Source organism: Peromyscus maniculatus, chromosome 2, assembly GCF_049852395.1.
Source record: "Peromyscus maniculatus bairdii isolate BWxNUB_F1_BW_parent chromosome 2, HU_Pman_BW_mat_3.1, whole genome shotgun sequence".
NCBI classification, from domain to species: Eukaryota; Metazoa; Chordata; class Mammalia; order Rodentia; family Cricetidae; genus Peromyscus; species Peromyscus maniculatus.
Genome location: NC_134853.1, coordinates 112,322,802 through 112,349,801, shown reverse-complemented (window position 1 = coordinate 112,349,801; position 27,000 = coordinate 112,322,802). Strand labels below are relative to the sequence as shown.

The 27,000-nt window shown below is 40.0% G+C and overlaps 1 protein-coding gene across 18 annotated transcripts in view; it reads left to right on the top strand.

The window, feature by feature from the left end:
• Nucleotides 1–27,000, top strand: part of Elavl2 (ELAV like RNA binding protein 2) — a 133,298-nt gene that overhangs the window by 74,986 nt on the left and 31,312 nt on the right. For all 18 annotated transcript variants that reach the window (XM_076564504.1, XM_042271403.2, XM_015992838.3 and 15 more), the window contains one exon: nucleotides 20,292–20,395. In XM_076564504.1, coding sequence (XP_076420619.1) covers nucleotides 20,292–20,395 — 104 coding nt within the window. The remainder of the gene's footprint in view (nucleotides 1–20,291; nucleotides 20,396–27,000) is intronic.

The window sequence follows — 27,000 nt, the reverse complement described above, 5'->3', positions numbered from 1 at the left end:
TGGATCCCCAACACTTATGTGAGGAATCGAGTATGGCTGTTGACACCTGTGACCCCAGTGTAGTGGTGTAACATAAGAAACCTTAGGATCTTAAGAGTTCACTGGCCATCCAGCCTAGCTGAAAAACAGCAGTCTCCAGGTTCAACGAGCAACCCTGTCTCCAGCGAAAACAGGTGGAAAGTGATGCAAGGGATACCAGACATCTCCTGGCTCCTGTGCATGCGCGCACATGCACACTCGAGTGCACAACACACACACACACACACACACACACACACACACACACACACACACACAGGCTATATTTTTTATATATGAGTTGAAGTCCAGCCTGGCCATTTGGCTTGTTTTGTAGCCTTATTGGAATTGTTTGACTCTGAAATTTAATTTGGTTTTGGGAAAACATCTCCAAATAGATCTATTATCCAAGAGTTCTTAGTTTCCCATGATCTTGGAGGAATGCAAAGCTTCTTTTCTAGCCTAAATGTGATCATCATCACTAGGAGGTGGGACAAAGTAGGAAAAGGAAGTTAAAGGAGCCCAGGAAGTTGATTGATGCTAATATGCCAGCCTTGATGAGGTAGATCTCTGGTGTATGGAAACTGCTCTATACATGAGTGTGTGCGTGCGTGCGTGCGTGCGTGCGTGCGTGCGTGCGTGCGTGTGTGTGTGTGTGTGTGTGTGTGATTTAGAGTGACTCCATCTAACTCAAAGCATGAAGGTACCATCAGCCAGACTCCCTAGCGGGGTATTACTGACCTGGAACCTGAGCAGGTTGTTAAATATAGCCATAAGGTGTTGGTTGAAAAGTATCAAGAGTGCTTGCTTGCACTTTTATGGATGCCCTCTTCCTTTTGATGACTATCCCTTTAATGTAAATCACAGTACCCTTGCTAAAATTCTGATTTCGTCAACTAAGGCATTCACATAGAGAAGTATGGAGAAAACCGTGGCTTGGATGTAAAGAAGGCCAGTATTTCTGCAGTGTTAGCAGATTACAGGACTTAGAAGAAGAAGAAAAAAAATGCTGTCTCTTTGTTTTCTTTTCTGTTGAAACATTCATTGAAAACATTTAAAGCATTGCTTCCTTCACTCACAGATTTTTACAGATTTCAGTCTGTGGGGATGAGGGCGAGTTCTGTGAGGGCATGGTTAACTTAGCAGATGCAGTTTTACATCTTGTTTGCCTTTTCTGTTAAGTCCTTATGCATGTTGTGAATTAGAGTTTATTTTTAGTTCTTAATGAGTCCTTTTCTCCTCATTGTACTTTTTGTTGGAATTCTGTTTTCAACATAGTGTTTTGATTTTAAAGGGAGCGTGTGTACGACTTACCAATTTTGTATTTACACCCTCCTCCAGCTCAATTAAAATTTTATGTTTCTTGGTGTAGGGATGAGAGATTTATTACTGTGCACTTGCCCTTGGTCTCTCATAGCTTATTTGACCTTGGACTCTTACCCTCAGGAAGTCAAATCTTCCTTTTAAGATAAAGTTCAAGGGAGGTATAGATGCAGGTAAACTGTAAACCAGAATTACTGTGTAGTCTTCAAGGTCACTGGAAGGTTTATTTCCTCACATTTTAATGTCCTCTTAAGGAGGACATTAACATTGGGGTCTATAACCTACTGTCCTCTGAAATCTTCCTGACCTTGGTACTAGTCTGAGAGATTTTCATAACCTAGCTGGAAAGAATGGTAGTTGCTTTTAGTTTGCTTTAACCGTATCCAAACAGGCTGGTTGTGGTGTTAAATCAGTGGACACCTTTTTGTAAAGGATGATTCCTAATGACATCCAATTCTATCCCTTGGAATTCTGCTTTTCCCTTGTGACCTGAGTGCTGAGGCAGCCCTCCGTAAACACAATGCTGAATGCTTTTGCTCTGTTGATTCACATAGCACTCACCTTTTTAAACATGATGAATTGGGATTCAGAGTGTTAGTATCTCAAGGTTTTAGGCCAGGTTTGTTTTAAACCTTTAAATTACTAGTGTTTCTAGGCTCTTATTTGAGAAGATGAAAATTAATAATTGACAATACTGATTTGTAATTTTTCAATATATATTCATTTCTTTCTTTTCTTTTTCTTTTCTTTTTTTTTTTAAGTGCTAGAAGCCAAAAGCTTTGATGGAAAGACAAGGTAACATTCAGTAACACTGCTTTTGGGTTTTAGAGCATCCTAATCTAGACCTGGTGGTAAAAGTCCATACAAAGGGGCTAGAAGGCTGGGCTCAGCAATTAAGAGCACTAGCTGCTCTTCCAGAGGACCAAGGTTAGATTCCTGATACCCACATGGGGCATCCCAACTGTCAATTACTTCAGTTCCAGAGGAACTCACACCCTCTTCTGGCCTCCAAGGCCACTAGGCAGGAATGTAATACTCAGACATAATACCTATACATACAAAATACCAATAAATAAATCCTTAAAATAATAGATTCAGAGTCATCTGTGCTTCGCTTCCTTATGCAGTTAAGGTTTTAGTCCTCTGAGTGTGGAAACCTATATATCTGGACTTGGTCATCAGGTGAAGGGGGCCTTGGGTTCTTTGCTGGCCATGAGCCAAATGGCTGTTTTCTAGAGAGTCCTCCCTTCTGAAGTTGTTGCAGGCCTAGGTGAGGTATTGTAGACTCCCCAATAGGAGGGGACAAACAAGAGTGAGACTTTCCTTCTGTAACTTGGTATTCCCATTTGCTATCCTCTTTTCCAAATCCCCTTCCATCCACTTTTCAAGAACTCTCTTTCAAACCCTCAGAGTGGAGCCGTTCCCCCAATCCCCAGACAGCAGGGACAGTTCCTGTAGTTAGGATTCCAGTGTCTTCTTCAGATGCTGATATATGTGACCTTAGGAAAAAGTGATGAGTGGCTGTTTTCTGTCTTTTGCATCATGTTGAAGTGTACCACCAAGTAGAGCAGTCTTCCTCTTATATCTTGGGTCTATGGACTCCTGCCTTCCCACTTGGCATCAGCCGCATGTATACCTGCTCCTGCTGGAGCATCATTCTCAGTGACTGACTGTGTTCAGAAGTTGGCTATAGACTGTCCCAAGCAATTACATGTGTTGGAGCTTAATAGACCCACTCTCCACATTGTATGAATTTAAAATAATAATAAAAAAGTAATACTTCTTATGGTGAAAATTTTTGTTTTTGTTTTGTTTTGTTTTTAATTTTCCCCCATGCTGGGCATTGAAATCAGGGCCTTGCAGATGTTAACCTTGAGTAGGGAGGAAGACATCCTGTTGCTGAGGCCATCATCTGTCTTCATTTGGTGATAGTGGTGCTGTTGACTCCAGTAAGCTGTTGTTCTTTAGCCTGTGGGACAGTTTGGCTATGGTTGGGAACATCTGTGCTGTTGCCTTCTTCATTCATGGGGTGATGTGACCATGTGTTCCAGAGAGAAGAAAGGTCCTGGTTAGGGTAAGGTAGAGAGCAGACCATGGTCAGATAAGGAGGGGCATACAGAGCAGCATCCTTCTGTGTGCTGTCCTAAGCGGCTGTGTAGCAGCAGTCTAGTGGGCTTTGTTTGCTGAAGACCTGTTGATTATACCACCTGATAGTTGTGGTAGTCCTTGATGTAAGAACAAAGGGGGAGTATTCTTTTCAGTTTAGATGAAAAGATTTATAAGGACCTTTGTGGGTTCAAAAGAAAGTTGTCTCATTCTTTTATTAGGGCCATGCTGTATGTGAACGCTCTTTCTGTGTATAGTGGGTGTGAGGCTAAAAAATGGATATTTCCTCTCTGAATCTGCTACAGAAAGCAAGGCAAGTAAAGGACTAAGAGTCACTTAGGCAGTTTGCCCCAGGACTCAGCTCCTTTTTCTTAAATTGTTTTTAAAGACATTATCTCACTCTGTAGCAGGCCTGAGGCTCAATCTTGAGCAATTCTCTCCAAGCCTAGTGAATGCTGGGATTACAGTCAAGAGCCCCCAGGCTTAGCTGGACTTTGAAGAGTCAGTGGAAGGAGGAGATTGTGGTGGAGAGAGACACTATCTGTCTGGCTTGACATGATGGCTTTACTGCTCATTAACTGGAAGCTGGTTTATAGCTGCCTCCTCTTCCTTCTAAACACTTGTGTCTATTCCAGTAAATTCCTTTTTGCTAATTAGCCAGAGTTAATTTGTATTTCTCCCGATTTACACTGTAATGTAATGGGTAATGCATGTGTTTAGTTCTTTCTGTCAGAGTTTACTTTTGAATTCACCCTAAAGGAAGGTCATTTACTTCTTCACCTTGCCTTGAGAGTAACATTTGTAACTGTGTGGCCTGTGTATTTGATATATAAACTCAGTGTGTTCCCCTCCCATGAACTCCTCAAGTATGAGGTGTTCAGTCACCTCCTATTGGCTTCCTTTTGCCAGTGTGGTAAGAAACCAAATTCTGATAAAATAATGCCAGAGCAGAAGAGGTACAATGAAGAGTACTTCCTCCCAGGTTACCTCATGGAGTGCCCCCATCCCTGCATGGCTGTGCCCTCATCATGCCTTTTGTCCTTGAATATGAGCAAAAATAACCAGAGGGATGACAGGGAAGACCAGCAGCACTTGTGTCCACAGATCTGCAGCTCACTTAGGGTGTGGACTTTTTTTTTTTTTTGCTCAGGGAAGTTTTACAGTTGCTATTGCTTATGGCAGCTGTTTACCTATCTGGTAGTAAAACAGAATTACCTTCATTTATTCCTTTTGCCTATTTACTCCTCATTTAATAAAAACCTTTCTGTGGCTAGGACATGAGGACATGTGTACACTCAGAGGCATTACATTTCTGTGTCTTTTTTGTTCAGTAATATGTGTTATTGTTATCCATTTAAAAAGTTTCAGTTAGCCTATATTCATTGTACATGCCACTGAGTTTCATAGGGACATTTACAGACAATTATATAACCGTGTAGTGTAGTTGGGCATATTTCACCTATATTCACCACCTCTCCCGTTTCCCCCCACTCCCTTCTCTCATTAGTTCCTTGTTCCTCTAGATGAGTTTGTGTTCATAACATATACACATATATGAGTTTTGTGTCTGTGTGAAATCTAGAACCTACAAGCGAGAGGAACCTGAAATGCTTGTTTTCCTGACACTGGTGTAGTTTTATTTCTCTGCAGGTGATATAATTGTATTCTTCAACTTAGTTCACCACAGTTGTCCTCTTCTTTTAGTCAGACTTGAGTTCTTTTGGAAAAGATTTGTCTTACTTTATCTTTATTTGCAGTGTGTTTATTCTCTGTAAGTCCCTGCTGCAGAATTCTAAGTGTAATTGTTTAAAAATAAATTAGTCAATGTTATGCTGTTAACTTGCAATTTGTGGAAGCTGAAAGGAATCAGGTATCTCTTCTGGTGGTTTTACCTGAAAGAACAGTGGGGGTTGGGCCACTTAAAAAACAAAGTTCCCTCACACCTTTCATTTGTGTACTCTAGAGGCAGAGATGTAGATCTCTGGTGAGTTCAAGGCCAGTCTGGTCTACAGAGCAAGTTCCAGGACAGCCAGGGCTGTTATACAGAGTAATTCTGTCTCTCGGGGGTGTGGTGGGCCTGTCTTAGCTCCTACTCACTTAATGAGTAGGGTTCTTAGTTGTCTGATTTTTTTTTTGTAAACTTGTCATCCCCCCCCCCCTCCGTGTTTTCATTGTTTGAGGCTGGCTTTGAACTCACCATGCAGCCAAGAATGACTGTAAACCTTGGATTGATCCTCTTCCCTCTTTTGTTCCATCCTCAGTATTGGAATTGCACATGTGTTCTTCCACACCCAGTTTAACCTTTTTCTTCTTAAAAAGGACTTAATTCTGAAGGGATGTGTATATATGTGCATCTGAGGATAGACAAGTGCTTTGAGTCCAGGGCCTTTGGAAGCCAGGTGAGGGTTCTGGATTCTCTGGAGCTTTAGTCACAGACAATATGATTCTCTGACCTGGGTTGTCTTCAGGAACAATGCACTCTGTTAACAGCTGAGCTGGCCTCTCCAGCCCTCTATCCTTTCTTCTCTCTGGTAACAGTGCCAGAACAAGTTAGTTTTGATAGGGATGAGGAAATCAAGAGTTTGGGGGTAACCATCAGGACTGAAAATTGATTTCACACTCAACTTAGGGCAATCATTGGATGAATTTTGATGGCTGAGATTACCTTTAGTTCTTTTGTTTCTGTTCAGCTAAAATTCTGAAGAATATCTAAGAAAGAGAAGAAATTCTGGGTTAATATCCATGTTGTAATGAGTGAAAGAAATAACATCCAAGTTGTTAAGTATCATGGAATAGTTGAATTGAATATAGGTTTAATTTGTCATATTCTGCAGAGTTAAAGTATCTCTCTTACAAAAATGCTTTTGCTGGGCATGGTAGCCCCCATCTGTGATCTCAGCATAAGAAGCAGAGAGATGATCTTGAATTCAAGGCCAGCCTTGGCTACATAGTGAGACATTGTCCCAAAATAAATAATAGATAAAACATTGATGGCTATTGAAACAAACAAATCTTTATTTTAATCTCAGCTAATTTGAAAGGGATCTGAAAATTTTAATACACGACTAAATTATAACTGTAGATGTGTCAGACAGCTTTTCAGCACAGTGCAAGTTCTCCTCCCTTGTGCTCATATTGGATGTAATTTGGATGTGGGTGTAGATAAAGAACCCTAATAGGATTTAAATGGGTGTCTGTGTTCAGATCCTTGTCAGTGTATATGCATATTTTTTATTTGCTAGAAAGTATCTTGCTTGAGAAAAACTTAGTAGTCTGGAAGGTAAATGAAATGCCTTAATAATGTTGTCAACTAAGGAACCTAGAATAAGTACTTCACAGTTTATATTGTATTTGAGAATAGTGCTCAACTAATAAGAGATCTGGCAGCATCACAAAATAATTCTGTCACCCCTAAATAAAAGAGACCATTTTACAATCTTTCCTGCTACTTCATAGGTGGTAAGCAAGAATTTGTCAGCAACAAAACCAGAGAGTTGATTGACACCAAAAGCTGTTGAGTTAGGGAAGAGCTGAAAGGTTGACACTTAGTAAAAACTTTGTTTCTTTGAGCTTACTTGTAATTGAATATCTGATGCTCAGTGATTCTACCTGTGGAAAGTTCTTTAACAAACTTCACTCTAGCACATAGGGCTAGACATATTTTTAGAAGGTAATTTGATGAGGGTAAGGCAGATGGGAACATCGTGGGCACAAGCATTCAAGAACCCCCTTGGTTTAGTTTTTGTCTATAGGTGAGATGTGTTAAGCAATCTAGGTTAAGTTCATGAGGCTATTTAGCAGATAGCCTTAAGCTCCTAGCCCTAGAAAGCCCACCTGTCTTTGTTCTAGCTATTTTTGCAGAGTTGCCATGTGTTGTAGTTCAAATAGCTGGCACAGAAATTATGTCTTATATCAGAGATGGTCTTAATATTATTTCATGAAAACATAGCTACATGTCTTCTCTAGTGTCAGGTGAACAGAAGTACTATATTTCACATTCTGAGATGGCTTAAAATGTAGGTGATCATGAATAAGCCCCTTTTAATTTATACCCTTTTGTAGATTCATGGGTGTACTTGAAATGATAGCATGGTAGTAAGAAAGATTACTTCTGTGTTCAGAATTTTCTTGTTTCACTGGGAAGATGTGACTGGAATAGCCAATAGTGGTTGAGTGCACATTTCTGGGCATGAGATTAAATATTTCACTGTCACCATGTGACTAAAAGACAAGCTTCTGCTTATCCAGTTCAGTGAGGGTGATTTACTTTGATGCTGCCGCAGACAGAGCCACACTACTCGGTGACCTAATGAGTTGTGTTTTTCTGAGTGTTAGTTCCCTTATTACAGTATCTGTGTGAATTTTAAATCTTTTGAGGTTTACAATGCCTCCTCCCAACTTTTAAATGAGGTGATTTAGGGGAAATGCCCATAAGTGATGTGAATGGGGTAGTCATCACAGGAACTGCACCATCTTGTATTTCTCTTCAGAAGCCATCTGATAATTGATGGGCAGAATGCCATGGAGTCTGAGTGGTTTGCTCTAACTTAAGCTGCTCCTTAGCAAAAACAAAATGTGCATCTATTTCTGTCAGGGTCCTTTGTTGACTGTACGTGTAGCCATGCTTCCCACGTGAGCCCCAGCTTTTCCCACTATTTTGAGTACTGCCACCTTCCCTGTGAGTTGTGATCCACTGGGGTTGTCCCCTCTATTGCTTCAGAAACAGCTTTCTTGGGGTCCTAAAGGTTGTGTCTGCGGTATTTAAGTGGGTTTCCTTGTGCTCAGTATTTACTCCCTAACTGACGAAACACAAGCTTCTTTCTGTTGGGGGATTTCTCCTTGATATGAAATTCAGTGCTTTTTGTGTGACTATTTTACATTTAAGGGAGGAAAAATTGGTTTTTTAATACACTTGAAAATGTTAACTGTCTTTGTTCATCAAATATAAACTAAGCAAAATGTTCCATACAAGAAGGAAAATCTTGTTATTTATGCCTAGATCTTTGTGTTGAGTGAGGACAATGACAGTCCTTGGGAAACTTAGTTCTCTGTCTTTGCTAAAAATATCACTAATAGAATTCTGCTCTGTTTTGAAATAAAAGGAACTAAAGTGGGCACTTATCCCCAGGTAGAGCTTGGTACATGCCACTTTGTAGAGGTCACTTTAAGGTGAAATGAGGCTTTTACTTTATAGATTTTTTTTTTCTTTTTGGTTGTATGATATTACCCATTATTCCTTCTGCAATGACCCTGCCTCTTTCCCTCTCTAACCTTTCTTAACTTGGTATTAACCTTGTTATCTGTAATGAACTCTGGCTTGGGTTAAACATAATCTTATGATTCCTGTATGTAATATCAAAATCGATTGTTTTGTGGTAAATGTCTTCCCACTTTGTGTCCACTCAGAATAGCATCTTAGTAGTCACATCCACATACTTTTACATCTCTGTAAAGGAGACTTAAATCTGCCCAGGGCAGCCATCTTTGTCTTTGTCTTTTGGAGAGGTGGTTGTTTAGCTCTGCTGGCTGTGGGATGAGATAGCTTCACAGCTTTGTTAAAGTGTTAATCTCCACGAACTCATAGGTCAGCAGATTCCTTGTTCTCTTTCAAATGTAAGATGTTACTGTGCTAGGAACTACAGATCCTCCTGGGAAAGGCTGGGATTCCTGTCCTGTCCTTGGTTTGAGGGAGTTGCTGCAGGACAGGATTCTGGGCCCAGAAGTGGAATGCTGGGTGAAAGGGGGTTTGTGCTTCATCTAGATGAGTGAGAGGGTCTCATGTAGGTCTGGAAAGCTCAATGAAGACTGTGGAAGAAAGGTGGGATTTTAGTGATTTTGAAATCATCATTTCCCCCATGACTGCTGTAGACAGACTTCTCAGGTGTCCTTCCTCAGTGTGCCTCCGTGACTGGTCAGTCCTGTGTTGTGGAGTTAAAGCTCCCCTAGGTCAGACCCTGTTCTCAGGGAGAGGCAGTTCTTTTGCCTCTGAAGATTTGTGGTGTACTTTTGTTCTGATCAGATCCTTTACACTCTACAAATTCCTCATCTTCCTCTGTGTGTCCCCTCCCCCCTTATTTTTTTGGCATGAAAACCCTGAATTGCATCTGTCCTAAGACACTAGACTTCAGTTTTTCAGGTTAATTATTGGTTAAGCATGAAACTCCCGTGATCCATCATGCTTATTCATTTCTGGTACCTGCTTCTCTTCCACCTGTGGTGGGGCTTTACATTTTGAAGCATGTTAGGGGTTAGAGACCATGCAGTATCGATCCCACCTTCTTCCCTACAGCTAGGAAACCATACTCTGAGTATGAAAGCATTTTAAGCAATCTGCTGAGGAGAGATGTGTCTTGTGTGGGAGACAGTTTTGGCAGTAACAAGCATGTTTGGCTTTAGTCATAAGAATTGCTTTCTGAGCTTCTGGAAGAGGAGTATGTAAATCAAGCTTCATTTAAGAGGAATCTTGTGATAATGCAGATACCTCTCATCTATCTGCTTTATAATGATGGATTTGTTTTGAGGGCATAAGTGGTTTCTGCACCTGCAGGATGCTGTTCCTTTCTTTCAGGGCTCCCTTCCTCCCTTTTATATGTGGTCTTTTGGATAGATCAAGAAAGAACTGTGAAGTTTCAGTCAGATGATTATACAACAAGGGACAAGAAATCAAATGCAGGTGTATTGGAAATAAGTTTTCTGGTTAGAACATTGTGATGTATGGATGCACAGGACCCTGCTTTGCAGTGACTCCCAAGTTCTGCTTATGGCAGTGAACTTGGAGAAGCTGGGTTTGGGAAGACCAGCCCTGGCTCTGAAATCAGACTCATTTACTAGCTACTTCTGAGAAAGTTAATTACCGCCTCTGAACCTCCACGCTTCTCTCTGTAAAATGTCTATAAATGTGCATTCACAGAATTAAATATGATGAATCTATGCAATGTAAGGCCCATTAGTTCCTCTATAGCAGTTTTAGGCAGTATGGTAGCCTTTGCTTTCAGGTAGGTAGGTCTATTGGGAGTGGACTTTGCCCTTCAAACTTACTGACCTTTCCACAGTAGAAAATTTAGGGTGTTGAAGCTTTGGAGTAAGTAGAAGATATTCTTAAAAAGGTATGTTTTCAAGAAGAAAATTTATCTCCAAAAGAATCTTTTATCATATAGAAACACATAATCTAATGTTTCTTCCATAGTTTGTATAATCAAATGTTTCTCTTTGAAACTTTGGACAGAACAGGCTTCCTAGTAAATTGCAAGGCTGACATAATGTCAAAAGGGCTGCTCAACTAATTATAGTGCTTAGGGGCTTTAATTTTTTTTTTTTTTCGGGTAATAACTAAATGAAAATGCTGGCTTGCAGAGAGTAAAAGCCACATTGAGAAAGCTGCTTTGCTTCTCGGTGTACTGCTCTCTGGTTTCTTTGTGTGAGTGTGTGTACGCACCCATGTGAAGATTGACACCAGCTGGGAGAGCAAGCAACAGCAGATGCCCTTTTTACTACCACAGTTGTCGACTGCTTTCCTGCTTTCCCACAATACTATTTTGAGGAATGTGGTTCCTCTGCCCTCATCACAAATGATATTTACTTGAACAACCCCATTGCTTTTTAAGCAGACACAAGGCAAAGCAGAGACCGTGTAAGTGTCTGTGTGAATGGAGGTCCATATATGTTAATTTTAATGGAGGGACAATTGCAGGAGATCCAGACCTTTAAGTAGGAGTAGATCTGACACTGGTTCAGAGCTGTTAATATCCTAACTTTGAACTATAGGGACTGAATTTTTGGCTACCTGCCAGCATTTGACTTTTGCTCACATCATTGAATGTAGGGCTGCTGATGGCTCCTTTTGAGCAGCTACCTAAACTAGTACGAGACGAGTGTTGGCTTTTCCCCTCCCTGTCCAGGTTCTCTATCATCTTACTCCCTTCCACAATGAAGAACCTGCTCCATGAGTTTCTTCTGGAGATATGGAGTGGGAGGAATCAATTTATTTTCTTTCTTCAGATTATGCCAAATTGCCCCAATGTTTCTTGTATTGGATGCAAGACAGTCTTAGTACCTGGTGCAGCACTTGAAAATTTAGAGGATTTAATATGCTCTCTCTGTTCTCGATAACCTAAGATTGAATTGTGTGGGAGTTCTTAATGCTGTCTGCAAGGGTGATGTATTAAGAACCCACACTTTCGCCAACTTAAGCAAGGTCACACTGCATTGCCAGCAAATTCATAATTACTGGTACTGGAACTGTAGGAAATAGAGCTTTACTAGTTGTATAATCAGGACAGATATGGCCATTAAAATTAAGTCTCACAGAAAATGCCCTGGTGCAGAGGACATTAGACGCTCCCCATAGAATTAGACCGTTTAGGTAATATTTACCAAATAATCACTCCTTACAACTTTGATTTCAGCAGAAAAGTTGTAATTTAACTCTTTTCTTATTATCTCCATATATCTGAAGTTCCAAAGGCATTTAAAGTATTAGGTCCTTTGTGTCCCAGGCCAGCTTTATTAGCATTTGGGGAGAATATGAATTTTTGAGAGACCCATCTGTTTTCTGCATTGTGTGAGCATCTAGGTTGAATTCTCTATCCTGGTGCTAATCCATGGTAATGTCCTTTGGGAAGCTGGTCAAAATCCTCCTCATGTTGATAGCTGGCTTCGACTGTAATAACAGGATCCCGCCAGCCTTTCCTCTCCATTTGGTCTTATTCATTAGAGGGCAGCAAGGAGGAAATGTTTGGTGTGACCCAAGCTAGTGGGTTGTTCAAATGGAATGACTAACTGCATCTGGAGGAGATTCAAGCTAAGAAGAGACTGGACATTTGGAGAGAAATGTGACCAGGAAGGATTGCATCCCTCTGCTCTCAAGGTTCTCTCTCCCCTTTCCCCTTCAGAAGTGTGGCACCATGCAGTAAAATATTAAGAAGACTGGTTAAAGTCTGGATTGTGCCATTCTGGTGCCAGAGTTGTAGTGCACAGCCTGTCTGAACAGACACACATGATGGGTGCCCAGGAACAGAAAGTCCATCTGAGGAAAGACAACGCATTTACAACTTTGTGTACTGGAAGGAGGAAGGAGAAGAGTAGCATAATGAGAAAATGGGGTCTTTATTGAAAAGAAAAATTCCCCTTTAGAGATCAGATTTTCCAAATCTTATGTTTTGCTTTCCCAGTCTTTTTAGTTAAGGTATTCAGTTTTACACAGGCGCTGTTCAGAGATCACAAATATTTCTTCTTTTTCTTTTTTCTCCCCAAATGTTTCATTGTTAGACTTAGGTTGTAAGAGTCTTGCTTGACAGAGGACCATCAGCAGCCTGTTTCTGATAACTCTAGAATTTAAAAAAGATCCATGCTGCTTTCATTCTGTTATTTCATAAAACATTACTACTGCTCTAAATGAAATAATAGATACACATCAATCAGTGTAGTCACCTTTTATTGTTGATTCAACTACCAGGTTTTTACAGAATTCACTCTGCATTTTATTTGACTCGTTCATGAATAGTCTCGGCAGACTTAATTATATTAGTGAAAAAGCACTTTCAACAAAATTATATGCTGACATCCCATAATTCATACTTACAGATTTGTGAAACAGATTTATGTAAATCTATCAAATTACTCTATATAACATTATTTTTTAAATTGAGATTTCATTTTAATGGTATTTATAGAAAATTTTCATGTGAGAATTTTACATGAACTATTTTAAAAAATAGCTTGTATGATTCCCTTATGAAGACAGAATACTGTAACATTTGAGCATCTCATCTCCATGTTCTGTAATCCATCTGGTACAAGACAGGGGCAGGGGAACATGTTGGTAAGGGCAACTCGATCCTAAGACATAAGCTCCTGGAACACAGATACTGCTCTTAGTTAATTCATCTGTTTGTGGTTGGTTCATTCATTTGGTCACTGAACATTTATTTACTAAATAGTATGTGATAGGGCTTTGTCAGGAACTGAGGTCAACTTGCTCTGCCTTGCTCAGTCCCAAAGTGGAACAATCTGCCTATATTCAAATTAGCCCAGTGTGCATCCAAATTTGCTAGTAAACACACACACACACACACACACACACACACACACACACACACACACACACGGTAAAATAAGGCCATAATATGGGTCCTGCTGTAGAACTGCTAGGGAGGGGAGCAATGGACCCTACATATTAGGATCCAGGTATGTAGTAGCAGCAAATGCTGTTGGAGGTTTGTGTGAGTAATCCAGTTCTGGAAGTATGTTCCAGCACTGGCACCTGAGTGTGCGTAGTAGGGCATATCTGTAGGACTAGCAGAAGCAGAGCTCTGCTGGAAGTCAGCAGGAAGCCAGGAAAACAGGGCATGGTCTGGTTTGATTTTTAGGAGTTCCATCCATATAAATATAGTGGAGGATGGCTCCTGTCTTGGATTCCAGAGTCTAGGGAAGAGGGTTATTAATAAGGAAGAGTGGAGAAGGAATAAACCAAGTCAGAAAATTAATAACAAAGGATGCCCGACTGAGGAAGAGAAGTGGATTTAGCTGTGCAAGTGAGCAGCATGTTGATAGAAGTCATCTTACCCATCTTGGTCTCTGGTTTAGGACCCACTTCCTACTGGTCTTGTTTTGGACATTACCTTCAGGATGAGCCCCACTCTTCTGTATTTAAATAGCAGTGTCACCCCTTGGTCTGTTTCCCACTCTCACTCCATTTGGTGTTTCTCCTTAGTATTTTATTCTTGTTCATTTGTCTCCTCTCAGAATGGAGGCATGTGAGGAGGAGCAGTACCTTATCTTGGCATCCTCCAGGGCCTAGCAAAATGTAGGTTTTGATAGTGAATGAATGGATACTTAGTTTAGGTGAGAAATACTTAAGTATATAACCCTTCTCCACAAATTCTTGTTGAGAAAGGTCTCATTTAATATTGGTTGGATAAAATTAATGTGCCAGGTTTTTAATCAAGAATTATGGTAGTCTATTGCCTTTAGTTTTAAACCTAAGGGGGTAATTTGATATTTTGAACACTGGTAGTAATTTTAAATAGAAAAAAAAAGTAAATGAAGTGACCTTTGAATGAAATGGGTCCAGAAGATTGTGTATTTTTAATTAAAATATGCAATTAAGTTTTTAATTAAAGTATGCTGTTAAAAGCAATGTAGGTGACTAGGGAGTGGCTGATGCGTTGAATTACACACAGTTTGGATAAATTGGCATTTACTGTGTCTCCCATAGTACCACTTTAACACTAAGCGGATTCTCTTCCTGCTTAGCTCTTCTTCCTCTGACCCCCACCCTGTTTGGTGTGGTTCTCTGTCCCTGCCGGAGCTCTGTGTTTCAGCTCCATGCTCCAGGTCATTGACCATGTTTCTAGCAGCTTGCTCTTGTACCAGGTGCATTTTAGACACTTTTTTCTTAAATAGGAAGGGATCCTTTTCTGTGGTGTGTATGCTCAATTAAAAAGAATGCAGCTAAAAAGACATCAACAATTTTCTGGAGTGTAGTATTTGTCCAGAGAGTGGCTGTGAAACTATCCATCCAGGCTGTTTCCATAGTGAAGTTCTAGAGTCCTTGCCATGCTCTTAGGTCCAAGACGTGGATTAGTGGTTCCTAAACCCTTGAGAGACTATGGACAGGGTAGCATGGGAAGATAGCTGGGGAGGAGTGGTGTTAGTTCTGTTTTCTTAGAAACTTTTTTAAAAATTATAATGGCTTCCATAATTCATCATACTTGAAATTTAAATGTGCAGCTTTATAAGTTTTCAAAAAGTGATATTTGGTTTGGGGATAAACATGTGCACACTCTAAATTCAGAGTCCCTTGGGACATTTGGATAATATGGGGAAAGGTGCTTGGCTTCCAAGCCATCCGTTGTAACTTCTGTTGGGGAGTGACTGGGCAGTGGGAGTACAGGAATGGAAAGACTAAGTCCTGGTTCGGGAGGTTTTCAGTAGCTTTTCTTTCCTTGCTGTTTGGTTTGCTATTGCTTTTTAAAAAATATGAACTTGTAACCAGAAATATAAATAAGCGAATTGAAAAACAGCATAAATATAGACATAAAGAATAAATTGTTAGTTGCTAGAATAGACAGAAATGGGACAGTAGGCAACCAATACATTATTAATAACACACATATGTATCAAGTCTGTCAGAAGATGTCTGGTGATACTGTACTTTAGACATGCTGAAGACAGCCTGCGTTGCTGAATGGAAGAGTCACACATGCAGCGCCCTGCCTTACTGCTTTACCCCTTGCTTCTTATGTTGTAGAAGCCGATTGCCAAGCTTTGGATGCCATTCTTACCTTGGTGTGAGAACTGTGAGTTTACAATGAGCGTTAAATGATCACATAGCTGAAAGGGGACAATGGGGAGCCACTGTCTATAGCTGTGATGCCTTTGTTTACCTTAGGCTCAGTAAGCATTTGCTCACCTGGATAATTAATGCACTCCATACTGAAAATCTGTAAAGTTCCTGTCACTCTAATTTCATACAATATGTATTGATCTTATTGACCCCCCTCTCCAGACTCCCCCTAAATACACCTCTCACTTCTCTACCTACCCACCTTGTGTGTGTGTGTGTGTGTGTGTGTGTGTGTGTGTGTGTGTGTGTGTGTGTGTGTGTTTAAAGCTCATGGAGTCCAGTTTGTGGTGCCCACATGTCTTTGGGTGTGTGGCCTTCCCCTGGAGCTTGGGAGACATACCAAGGCAACACTCTTGAAGAAAATTGACTCCCCGTCTTCTAGCAGCTATCATTTGTCAGTAGCTCTTCAGCCACCACCACCCCTCTTCATGCTGGGATTATGTCTGTCTTGAACTTGCACAGGTCTTGTGCACTTTAACAAGCACTGTGATTTCATATGTGCAACTGCCCTCTGCGTTTGGAAAACAGTTTCCTTGTAGTTACCTGCTGCCTCTGGCTCTTCCAGTTTTTGTTCCCTCTCTTCCATAATGACCCCTGAGCCTTGGAAGAGGGAACAATATGTTACAGGTGTCCCATTTAGGACAGAGAATTTTTCAGTCCCTCGTTCTCTGCACCTTTACCAGTCGTGAGTTCCTGTGTTAATCACTATCGGCTCAAAAGAGAAGTGTCTCAGATAAGAGTTGTCTCTTGTATTAGCACCCCAACATTTTGTTTGCTATGCTAACAGTGGACTTAAGAATGTACCTTTTAGTAGCAGATAACCCTTACATGTTTTATTATTAATAGAAAACGTCACTTACCTTGAACACATTTTACTTGGCAGATCGCACACCTCTCAATAATGCTAGATCAGAAACTTCTTTACAAAGAGAAGAGGTTATTTGGAGGTGAATGTGTGTTTAAGTCTAGTCAATAATAGTGAGAATTTCATTCATTATTGTAGCCGGCCAGATTTCATTGGGTGTCAGGTCAGATTCAAAGAATGTGCTCTCTGATTGTGACCTTTATATCTTCGGTAATATAAATGGCATCATTTAAGTTCTCCTGGTTTCATTTTGCAATCCTTCCATTGCCTATAGCGTGCTAGGAGTCAGGACTCCAGGCAGCCTAGGAACAGGTTAGCCAGAGCAAGTGACCAATCTTCTCCATGTGCAGCATTGAGCCTAGAAACATGGCTGCCCAAGACCCATGTCAGGAGGCCAGTGAATTGCTTGTTGAAATAGTGGGTAATGTGACAGCATAGAAAAAGACCATCATGCCGGGTGGTGGTGGCGCACGCCTTTAATCCCAGCACTCGGGAGGCAGAGCCAGGTGGATCTCTGTGAGTTCGAGGCCAGCCTGGACTACCAAGTGAGTCCCAGGAAAGGCACAAAGCTACACAGAGAAACCCTGTCTCGAAAAACCAAAAAAAAAAAAAAAAGAAAAAAAAAAGAAAAAGAAAAAGACCATCATAAAATCTCTGTAAGATACATCTGTAAAGTGGTATCTTCTATGTAGAGACATTTCACATGCTAAGGCCCCCTCATAGCGTCCAGATTTCTGTGTATCTCAAGATTCACCTTTAACACTTGTTTTCTTTGCTCAGTAAGATGACTCAGCAAGTGAAGGTGGTTGCTGCCAAACCCAATGACCTGAGTTCAATCCCTGGAACACACGCACAGTGGAAGGAGAAGACTTGAGTCCTTGAAGTTGTACACACATACAGAGAAATAGCTTAAAAAAATAAAAAGCAAAAAACCTGTTTCTCTGCTTGGTTGTACCTTAAAATCACTAAACTTTAGGAAAGCTATTTTCAGTGCTTCAAAACAAACTGATCAAGTCAGAATTTTGGAGTCTCGGGTTCAGGCTCCCCATGATCTCTGAGCTGATTCTCCCATGCAGCTAAGGTTGAATCACTAAGATGACTACAAGTTGTTGGTAGAAAAACTGCCTGTAGAAAAGAAAGCTACATTCTTCTGATGGCAGTTACTACTTAATTTTAGTAGAGTGACACAACTATACAATATGATGCTTGTCTATTTCTTTTCCATCATATGTTAATGCCTTCCTGAAATAACCCTGAATTGATATGCTTAAAGTTATAGTGTATAGTATGTGTGCTCTTTTTCCTTCTGTTATCTTTTGACTGGGATGTCCACTTTCATCCATAAAGAGTATCATCATCATCATCGTTTTAACATTCTAGTTGTATAGGGATTATCTTTGTTTTTAGGTAGGAAGAAGTGGCTCTGAAAGGTTGAATAACATCTTCAAAGTCACACATTGGTAGATAGTAGAGAGGAGATTAGAGCTCACATGCCAGTCTTCAAATCCCATATTCCTTCCATCATAAGCTAGTCTCTTGTGCAGATTCTTTTTGTGTTCTGCCAACTTGAATCCTGCTCAATGACAGGAGAGTCGCAGCACTTCTCTTAAGAGGGCACTCTACACATACACAGTAGACATGTGAAAAATGCTTCTTAAATTGATAAAATGCTGGAGGCTTGAAATTACAGTAGTTTGACATATGACCTTTTTCTGTAGATTTATTTTATGTGTATGAGTGTTTTGCCTACATCAAAGTGTGCACACGCGTGCCTGGTACATGTATATAAAAAAAGAACCTGAATATAGTGCTAAGGAAACAAAAGAGCTCACTTCATTCTTGGCCCTCCCTTTTAATTCTTTGCTTTCTGAGGTGCTGATCTTCTAACCCAGGGCCTTGCACATCTTAGGTAAGCTCTCCACCACTGCTTCATACCACAAGCCCCCTTCTCTGTTTGTGGTTGTTTTTGCATACAAGAAAAACACATCTTGGTAAGAGGGAATGTTAGCTCCTGTTTTCCCAAATTCTCTTCACAGTCTCCAAAGCATAATAAATCACAACTTCTCATACTTACTAGGTTATGGTTGGCCTTCTGTGTTTATCTGTTCATTAACAAAGAAGTCACACACTAGAGTAACCAGAGGGGCTGTCTTTAATACCAATACATAGCAGTTGGGGGACACAACAAGTCCCCACACTTTCCTATGAAACTGCTAGAGAGCCAGGGTTTTTTAATCAAACATTTGTACTTTCCAGGAAATATCAGTTGTCTAAACCCTTATTCATTGTGTCACCTGTCTCTTCTCAAATGGAGAAACTTCGCCTCAGCTGAACATTTGATCCCTGGGAGCAGCCTGACATAGGGCTGTGTTGTCTCACTTTCCCCTGCATGGTACCTCCCTGTTTTCTAATAGGGTGCTACTGAATGAGGGGTGAGAGGCCAGCTGATGGGCACACCACAATGGCAACAAGCAAGAGTTGTTTGGAAGTTATTCTTGTGCAACCCTTTTTGTGCTTCATTATTTCCTTGAGTCTCTCCCTTTTCTTGTCATGATGGATGCTGTTCTCTGTGTAAATCCCTTTGTTTTCCTGTAATTCCTTTTTAGATTAGAATAATACCTAGAGAAATTTTGTTGAATTTATTCAAAGAAATGCCCTTCTAAACTAAGTGTGGTCATACATTGTTTAATGACAGCTCATTCTGAGATGTGCTGTTTGTCCATTTTGTCATTTATGAGCATTGTAGGTGGTCCTCATATACTAGTCTAGATGAGACAGCTCAGTTACCTAGTATAAACCTTGATAGAATCAAAAGATGAATTTGAGGAGACTGTATACAGAAACATGGCATATTTTTGTATAGCACACCTTTTAAATGCTTATTATTAAATGCATAATAGAAAATACATTAATCAATAATAGCCATTATCAAGTAAGTAATCACTATACAAACTGTATTGCTGTGCTCTCATATGACCAGCTCATTACATTTGTTTACATCAGCATTGTCATAAGCACATGACTCTGAATTGTGTTATGAGGTCACCATAGTAATGATGGCACTATGTGACAAGGAATGTTGCAGTTCTATTAGACTCTCCTGGGAGCACCATTGTTTATGCAGCACACTGACCAAAATGCCATTATGTGGCACATTCCTACATGTACGCACCGTCTTCACCACTTTACTGTCTGTAGTAACTGCAGCTGTCCAGCTGTGAATGTGTCAGTGCAGTTCAGACAACGCTGACAGGTTCTTGGTTGCTGTTGCCATCTTCTGTTTTATAGGTAAAGAAAGGGGAGTTCATGTTTTTGTCTCTTCCTTCTGGAGCTCAGCAGAGAAACTACACCCAGTTGTGGGGGCTGCTGCCACATCCTGAATTAGGCACATGGTGTGCGATGGGATGCTCTGGGTCTGTGTGGTTTCTTACGCAGCTCTGCTTTTTAAATTTGCAAATATACTGGACAGAAGATGAAAAAAAAAAGACTACATCTTTATCTGAAAGAATGAACAGAGTTTCCTTTTCTATTGAGAACCTATTTGGATGTGAATGACAGGAGACTGTGCCCAAACCAAAGTCTGCTCCTGCCAGTGGGTTGAACTAACGTGTCTTTCCCCTTCCCTCTCCTTAGGGCAGAGCTTGGGTTACGGCTTTGTGAACTACATTGACCCCAAGGATGCAGAGAAAGCTATCAACACTCTGAATGGATTGAGACTTCAAACCAAAACAATAAAAGTATGTTTACATTTTTCTTAAATCTACTTGTAGAAAAAGGAGGGATTTGTTTGTTTGTTTGTTTGTTTGTTTTTTAGGTTTATTTGCAGTTCTTTTTCATTTGGGCCTCAGAAACACTTCTCTGGGAGCATAATATTTTTGTGCTTATTCCGCAAAGGAGGCGAAGTATTCTAAGTCTAGACACTTAATATTGCCAGACAGAGCAGCAGTACTCTTGGATAAATACTGTATGAAGCCCCCTACATTAAGTACTTCTCATAGAGAGAATCCTTATCCTATTGCTCGAGGGATTCTTGAACTTATCTAGACAGTAGTTGTTGGGATTGTTTTGTAAGCTAGTAAATGCATGAGGTTTTGCAAGCCAGTAGGACTCAGTCAGGGCTCTCACCTCTGCCCTTGCTATAAGAATGTGACTGTGGCTACTACATATATAGATGAGTTGTAGTGTGACCTAGTATAGCCTTTATTATAAACACCAAAACTTAAATTTCATGCGATCTTTGTGAATAATAAAGTATTATTTTTTTAGTTTAAAATGTAAAGCTATTAGTGGTTAAGCAAGTTAGATCTAGTAGTGGTGTTTTGGCTTGATTCAGTCCTAGCAGATTTCCGAGGAGATGAACTCTAAAGCTCCCATGGCACATGGGTCATTTTTTCTTTGAAGATGTATAATGGTATTTTATGGATACTTTTCTGCAGCTTTATATCTTGAAATCCTTACTTGAATTATCTGGGTAAGAAGATGATCCAGTTTCCAGCTTAGATTTCTTTTTCCTTAGCAAATAGGGGCAGTGTTGCCTCTAGCAAATTATTGGCCCTCTGTCATCAATTTATTCCCTCCTGTCCAGTGTAGACATCCCATATCTATCATGGTACACTTTCTCACTGAATCCAGATGTAGCTCCCAAATATATTTCAAAATAGTGTTCCAGACAATCTCTATCAATTGACTCAAGTTGGAACCTATTTTCTGCCCGTGATGTGAGAAGCCAGCCCAAACTATGGCCTAAGAGGAGGGTACTCAAGGCAGACTCTGCCATCCATCTTGTCTAGTGTTGCCTTTTTTTTCCTCCTTCCTTTGGAGGTATTTTGAAATGCAGTGTCATCTTTGTGCTTAAAGTGACTTCTCTTAGGATTGTCAGTTAAGGTGATTTGTTAGCCCTGGGTCGTTTTGACACCTCATTCTTTATATTTATTGGCCCAAAGGAAAAATTTCTGTCGGCACTTTTCATCTAAAGGAAACTGTATGATGGTCTCCAAATATACTTAGATGTAAGATGTCCAATAATGCTGGGTGTTTCTAATAAAGTGGGAGAAGATACATCCTGTAATCAGAAAAGGAACTGATCATTCTCTTACCAAAATTCTAAGAAAAATCGTAGAGAAATTTAAGATGATAAAAAGTTGGTTTTGATCCTTTTTTTTAAAAAAAAAAAAAAAAACCTGAATTGCTTTTTTTCCTAACTCCTCACACTTGCCTGCTTAATCTTTCTTTATGTCAAATGCTCAGTCTTTAATAGAGATAATACAGTACCATTAACAATGGTGCCCACTATCTGGCTCTCTCTAGGCTGTTTAATGTATTCTATGTCCTATGGATTTTTGTAGGCTTCCTCTTCCTTAACTTAAATGACCAGCAATCCTGGAAATCAATTGCTCTTAGTGCTGAGAGCCTAAGTTGTTGTTAAAAGGAAAATGAAATATGATTGGGATGACTCCTCTCAGCAAATGACCATTTTCCTCATTCCAGAAATAATCACCCTTATTTCATTCTTAGTGAGTCACTTCTTTTGCTATACATACTGTGTGCTCTAAGATCCAGAAAAAGGTAGAAATGCAGAGGAAGCAGGTCACCGTAAGATAAATGTACTGGGCCTTTACAGAAACCATTGATGACAGCTGCTTCTATACTGCCCATGGTCCTGCCTTCTTTCCTCAGGACTCAGCTACTTGGGCTGAATGTACAAGAAAGGACAGTAATGCTTTGTGGTTTTTATACTGTGACACCTGCTACTTGTGACTTTATGAAATTTGGGAGGGATGATGGGCAGGCAGCAGGCTACTTCTTCCCCCGCCCCCATTTGGTTCTTGCAAAAAATATCAGATAACAGCTGGTATCCTCAATTTGGCCCAGATTTCTCCAAAAGGCAAAGCAGACCATTTTCCAGAAGTAGATTGCACAATTTTTGCCTATATTTGTATTTCTATTTTTTCTTTTTCTTTTTTCAATTAGATAGGTTTTACATTCTTAACACGAACTCTCAAGTATGTTTTTTCTTGCCTTCACTATTTTCTGTGTGATCTGGAAGCTACACTGAAGTTTTTCCATTCCCTGGAATGCTGTTTCACCATTCTCTTTTCCCTGCTTCAGTTTGTCCTGATGATGGCTCTCAGGCTGATTTTACCCATTCTCACTCATTGACCCATTCAGAGCCCCTCTGAAACTGCCTTGTTGCACTGTTCCAACTCATGTTGGGTTCTCCTCTGTTTAAGCTCCATGCTCTTTACCCACAAGTAACCACAGACATTTTCTGATCAGCATGATCCAGGTGTAGTTTAGACTTACAGACTGCTCTCTGTCTCCCAAAAGTGTGGAGACCTTGGTGCTCATACATCTTAGGCAAGGTTGCATAGTTGAAGAAAGCAGTGACTCCAGTACATGTTTTCTGATACCCCACCAAAACATGTGCTAGTACACCATGTTTTTCTTTAGAGGAAAATAGCTACTTTGTATACAGATGCTTATATATAAAATTTAGGTTTTTTGAATTTCAATTTCTGTTCTGTTTTTCAAGCCACCCACCCTATCAGTATGACTTTGGTAAATGCCTGACTTTTTAAAATATTGAAACATTGAAGCAGTGACTGAAGTACTGTGCAAGATGGCTTGCTTAGAAGTTCTCCCAGGGCTTCCTCATAGTATCAGCCCAACAGGGCTCCATGTAAGAGCTGCTATGTGAAATGATGTATATTCACTATTTCTTCAGTGAGTGGAAGTCCCTTAGGCCCCATGAGAATCAAAGGTTATTGTTGGGTGGAAATCATGTGAGGAATGACTTAGATGCACACATTCCAGAACTAGGATGTATTAGCTTAGTGTCCCCTGGTGAGATCCAGTAATCTGCATTTCAGTGAGTTTCTGTGTTTGTTTGTTTGTTTGTTTGTTTGTTTTGTTGGGTTTTGTTTGTTTAGTTTTGTTTTGAGACAGAGTTTCTCTGTGTAGCCCTGGCTGTCCTGACACTCACTTTGTAGATCAGGCTGGCCTCGAACCCAAAGATTTGCCTGCTTCTGCCTCCCAGGGGCTGCTATGTGCTGCCACCACCCTGCAGGTTTCTGTTTTTGAATGGGTGGGTTCTCTGTAGAGTTAATGCTTTGTACACACAGTTCAGTCTGTCTCATAGCTCCTCCTTTGATCAGCCTTTGTGGCTAATTCTATTAGCTGGAGTAAAATGTTGGTGTCTTCTTGAGTATGTTGGATAAGTGGTCAGCATTTGTAGCGTATGGTTCAGTCTTCACCTTCAGAAAGAGCATCTTAGCATCAGAAAGTCCTGAGAGAATGGTATCACTTTATTTTGAGCAGTGGTAATACTTAACCTTCAATACGATTAATCACTTTTCTGGATCTTTCTGTGCCTGCTGGGGCAATATGCTTAAGACACCCCTTGCTAGTAACAAGTGATGGATCTGTCAGCAGCATGAAGGTAGCCACTTTGGGCTAAACCTTGCCCATATTGTTCCTTATATTGACATAGCAAATAAAGTATGACTGTTCCCAGATATTAATGTCTTCTGTTTGGAGGTGGGTAGGGAAAAAGTATAGTTTCTGTACAGCTCAGACAGTAGAAGCCCAACATATTCTTAGGTCGGTATACAAAATTATGTTCAAGATAGTGTCTTTGATCAGTAGCTCTCCATTATCCACAAGATCCTGTCTATGGACTGCTCAGAAGCCAGTGCCTATTGACTGTCAGTCATAATCCCTTTCCTGACTTGTTTTTAGGGGACCATATATGTTGATAAGATCTGAATAGTACATATAACACACAGTTTAAAGCCAATACATTTGTTCTTTGTCTAGATTAACATATCAGACTTCAACTTATAAATAGAAGAAAAATGATTATTTTACAAAGTAAAACAATTCGTTTCTGAAGTGACTGTATATTCTCTTGACACATGCTCACAAAAGGTGATTGTGCACAGTAATACGAACAACTGATTCAGCATATCTCCCATTGTCTCTCTTCTGGAAAGTACTCTGAAATAGCAGGGAATATGAAGCTTTATTTTCCAGAATGTGAGCTCTGTCACTGGAAAATGATCTTTTATTGTTAGGTACTACTCCTGAAAACCAGTCCTTACCCCCTGAGAAATCTGGAAGTATGGCCAGCATGGAAAAGTGCCTCCTTGTATTCTTTTCCCTCCCCATAATTATTCAAAGCATATAGCAGACTAAAAATTTCTTTTGCCTAAAAATTATTAACTACCATCTAGAAATATAAAATACCTTTATTAAAATAACTAAACTACTATTTAAGTACATATGGAAAATTCTATTACAAAAATTAGAGTATTAAATATTAATAATAGCTATTCCTTTAAGTGTTCAGATTGGCAGTGATTAAGGTAATCTAATAAACCTTTATTCTGAGCCCCTATATTGCTTTTCATTTTTTTCTTAAAGATTTATACTTTTTACTGTTTCTCAATTAAAAATTAGAAAATGTCAGATTTCATTTTCCCACCTGTTTAGCCATGAGTTGGAAACTTCACATAGAACCAGAAGCCTCTGTTTCTGAAATCTTTTCTTGGCTCACCTGTCTCTGTCACCCTAGACAAGTCTTTCAACTGTTTAACTTCCAAGTGTAGCTGTGAATAACTTGGAGCTTGACCTCTCCAAACTGGGAAATCTTAAATGATCCAAAACTTGAGACCTTAGACTGTTGCCCTGATGAGTCTACAACATAACACTATTCCATGCACAAAATTCTTAGAAATAACCTGTGTCCTTCAGGTTGTTGATATATAGTGTATATAAAATGTGAATAGGCCTTATTCCCAAGATACCTTACTGTATATGAAACATTAAAAAATCAGGAAAAAACTGACATCCAAACCACTGTGTGTGGGGGCAGTGGAGGGGGGAAGAGGAAGAGAAAGAGTTGAAGTTGGTGTGAGATGTCATCTTCAACCCACTCTTCTCTTTATTTTTTGAGTCAGGGTCTCTCATGGAACCCAGAGCTTAGCAATTTGGTTAGTATTACTAGGTAATGTGTCTCTTGAGTGCTGGAGTTACAGGCACCCTCTGCACGCACCCAGCTTTTTACATGGATTTTGGCTGCTCCAAACGTAAGTCCTTATACATGTGTAGCCAATACTTATCACTGAGCTACTCCCCATTCCCAAAACACTCCAGGTTTGAATCATTTTAGGTAGTAGATATTCAACCTGCAATTGATAAACTTATGTTAGTAATTCATACCAATATTTAATTTATACTTATATGTCTCTCTATAGCTCCTTGAGGTCAGAATATTCATGCCTCTGCCTCCCAGTCCAGTTTTTGGTACACTAATGCTTTGCTGTGGGATGGTTTGGTTAGCATCATAAGATAGTTTTCTGTTGGTAATATAAGTTAGGTTAGAAAGTGAATTAGGTACATTTTGGACTCACCAAAATAGAATAGATAATGGAATATTTTCTCTGAATTTGTCAAATGCAAATGGACTAGACATTGATGTGTTTATTGGTTTTATATAATTATTGTATATTTTTATATTAGTTAGAATTTTTTATTTTTTTAATTTTTATTAGACAAAAAAAGGGGAAATGTGATATTTTATTTGTATGTTAATAAATAAAAGTTTGCCTGGAAATCAGAGGAAACAGCAAGCCGTTTTAAGTAAACACAAAAGTCAGGCAGTGGTAGCACAAGCCCTTAATCTGATCACTAGGCAGGAAGGGTCTCTGTATGTTCAAGGCCACAGTAGGGAACAGAGCCAAGCGTGGTGACACACAACTTTAATCCCAGTAACAACCATAGAGACCTGGAGGTCTGTACAGACAGGCAGTGACAAGGAAGTGAGGTAGCTGGGCTAAGAGCCAATGAGAGGGTAGAACAGCAAGACAAGAAAAGCCTGGGTAGACAGGAAGTCGTGTCATTTGGAAGTTGCAGAGCTGGTGAGGTAAGATTGATTGGTAGCTCTCACTATTTCCCTGATCTCTATGGCTTCTATATTTGGCTCTGTGTTTTTATTTGATAAGACTGCTTAGAAATTCGGCTACAGAAATCAGCATTCCTTTCTGAAGCTTAAGACTTCTATTCCTCCACCACTTGTGTACTTAGTACAGTTTGTGTTGGAAAACCCTTTGCTCGTGCAGTCTCCTTTTGCGACAAGATGACTGGGCTTTCATTTATCACTGTAAGTTATCCTTTGGGATTATGACTATTGGGAAACATTCTCGATATATTATATAATCTGGTCTTACTGTAGAGTAGGAGGAGGGGGCATGGAAGTTGTGCTAAGGACTTGCTACTTGGCAAGTGCTCTGATACAATGGCTGGCAGCAGAATTCTGGGAGGTTTAGGACAAATGCTGTAATGT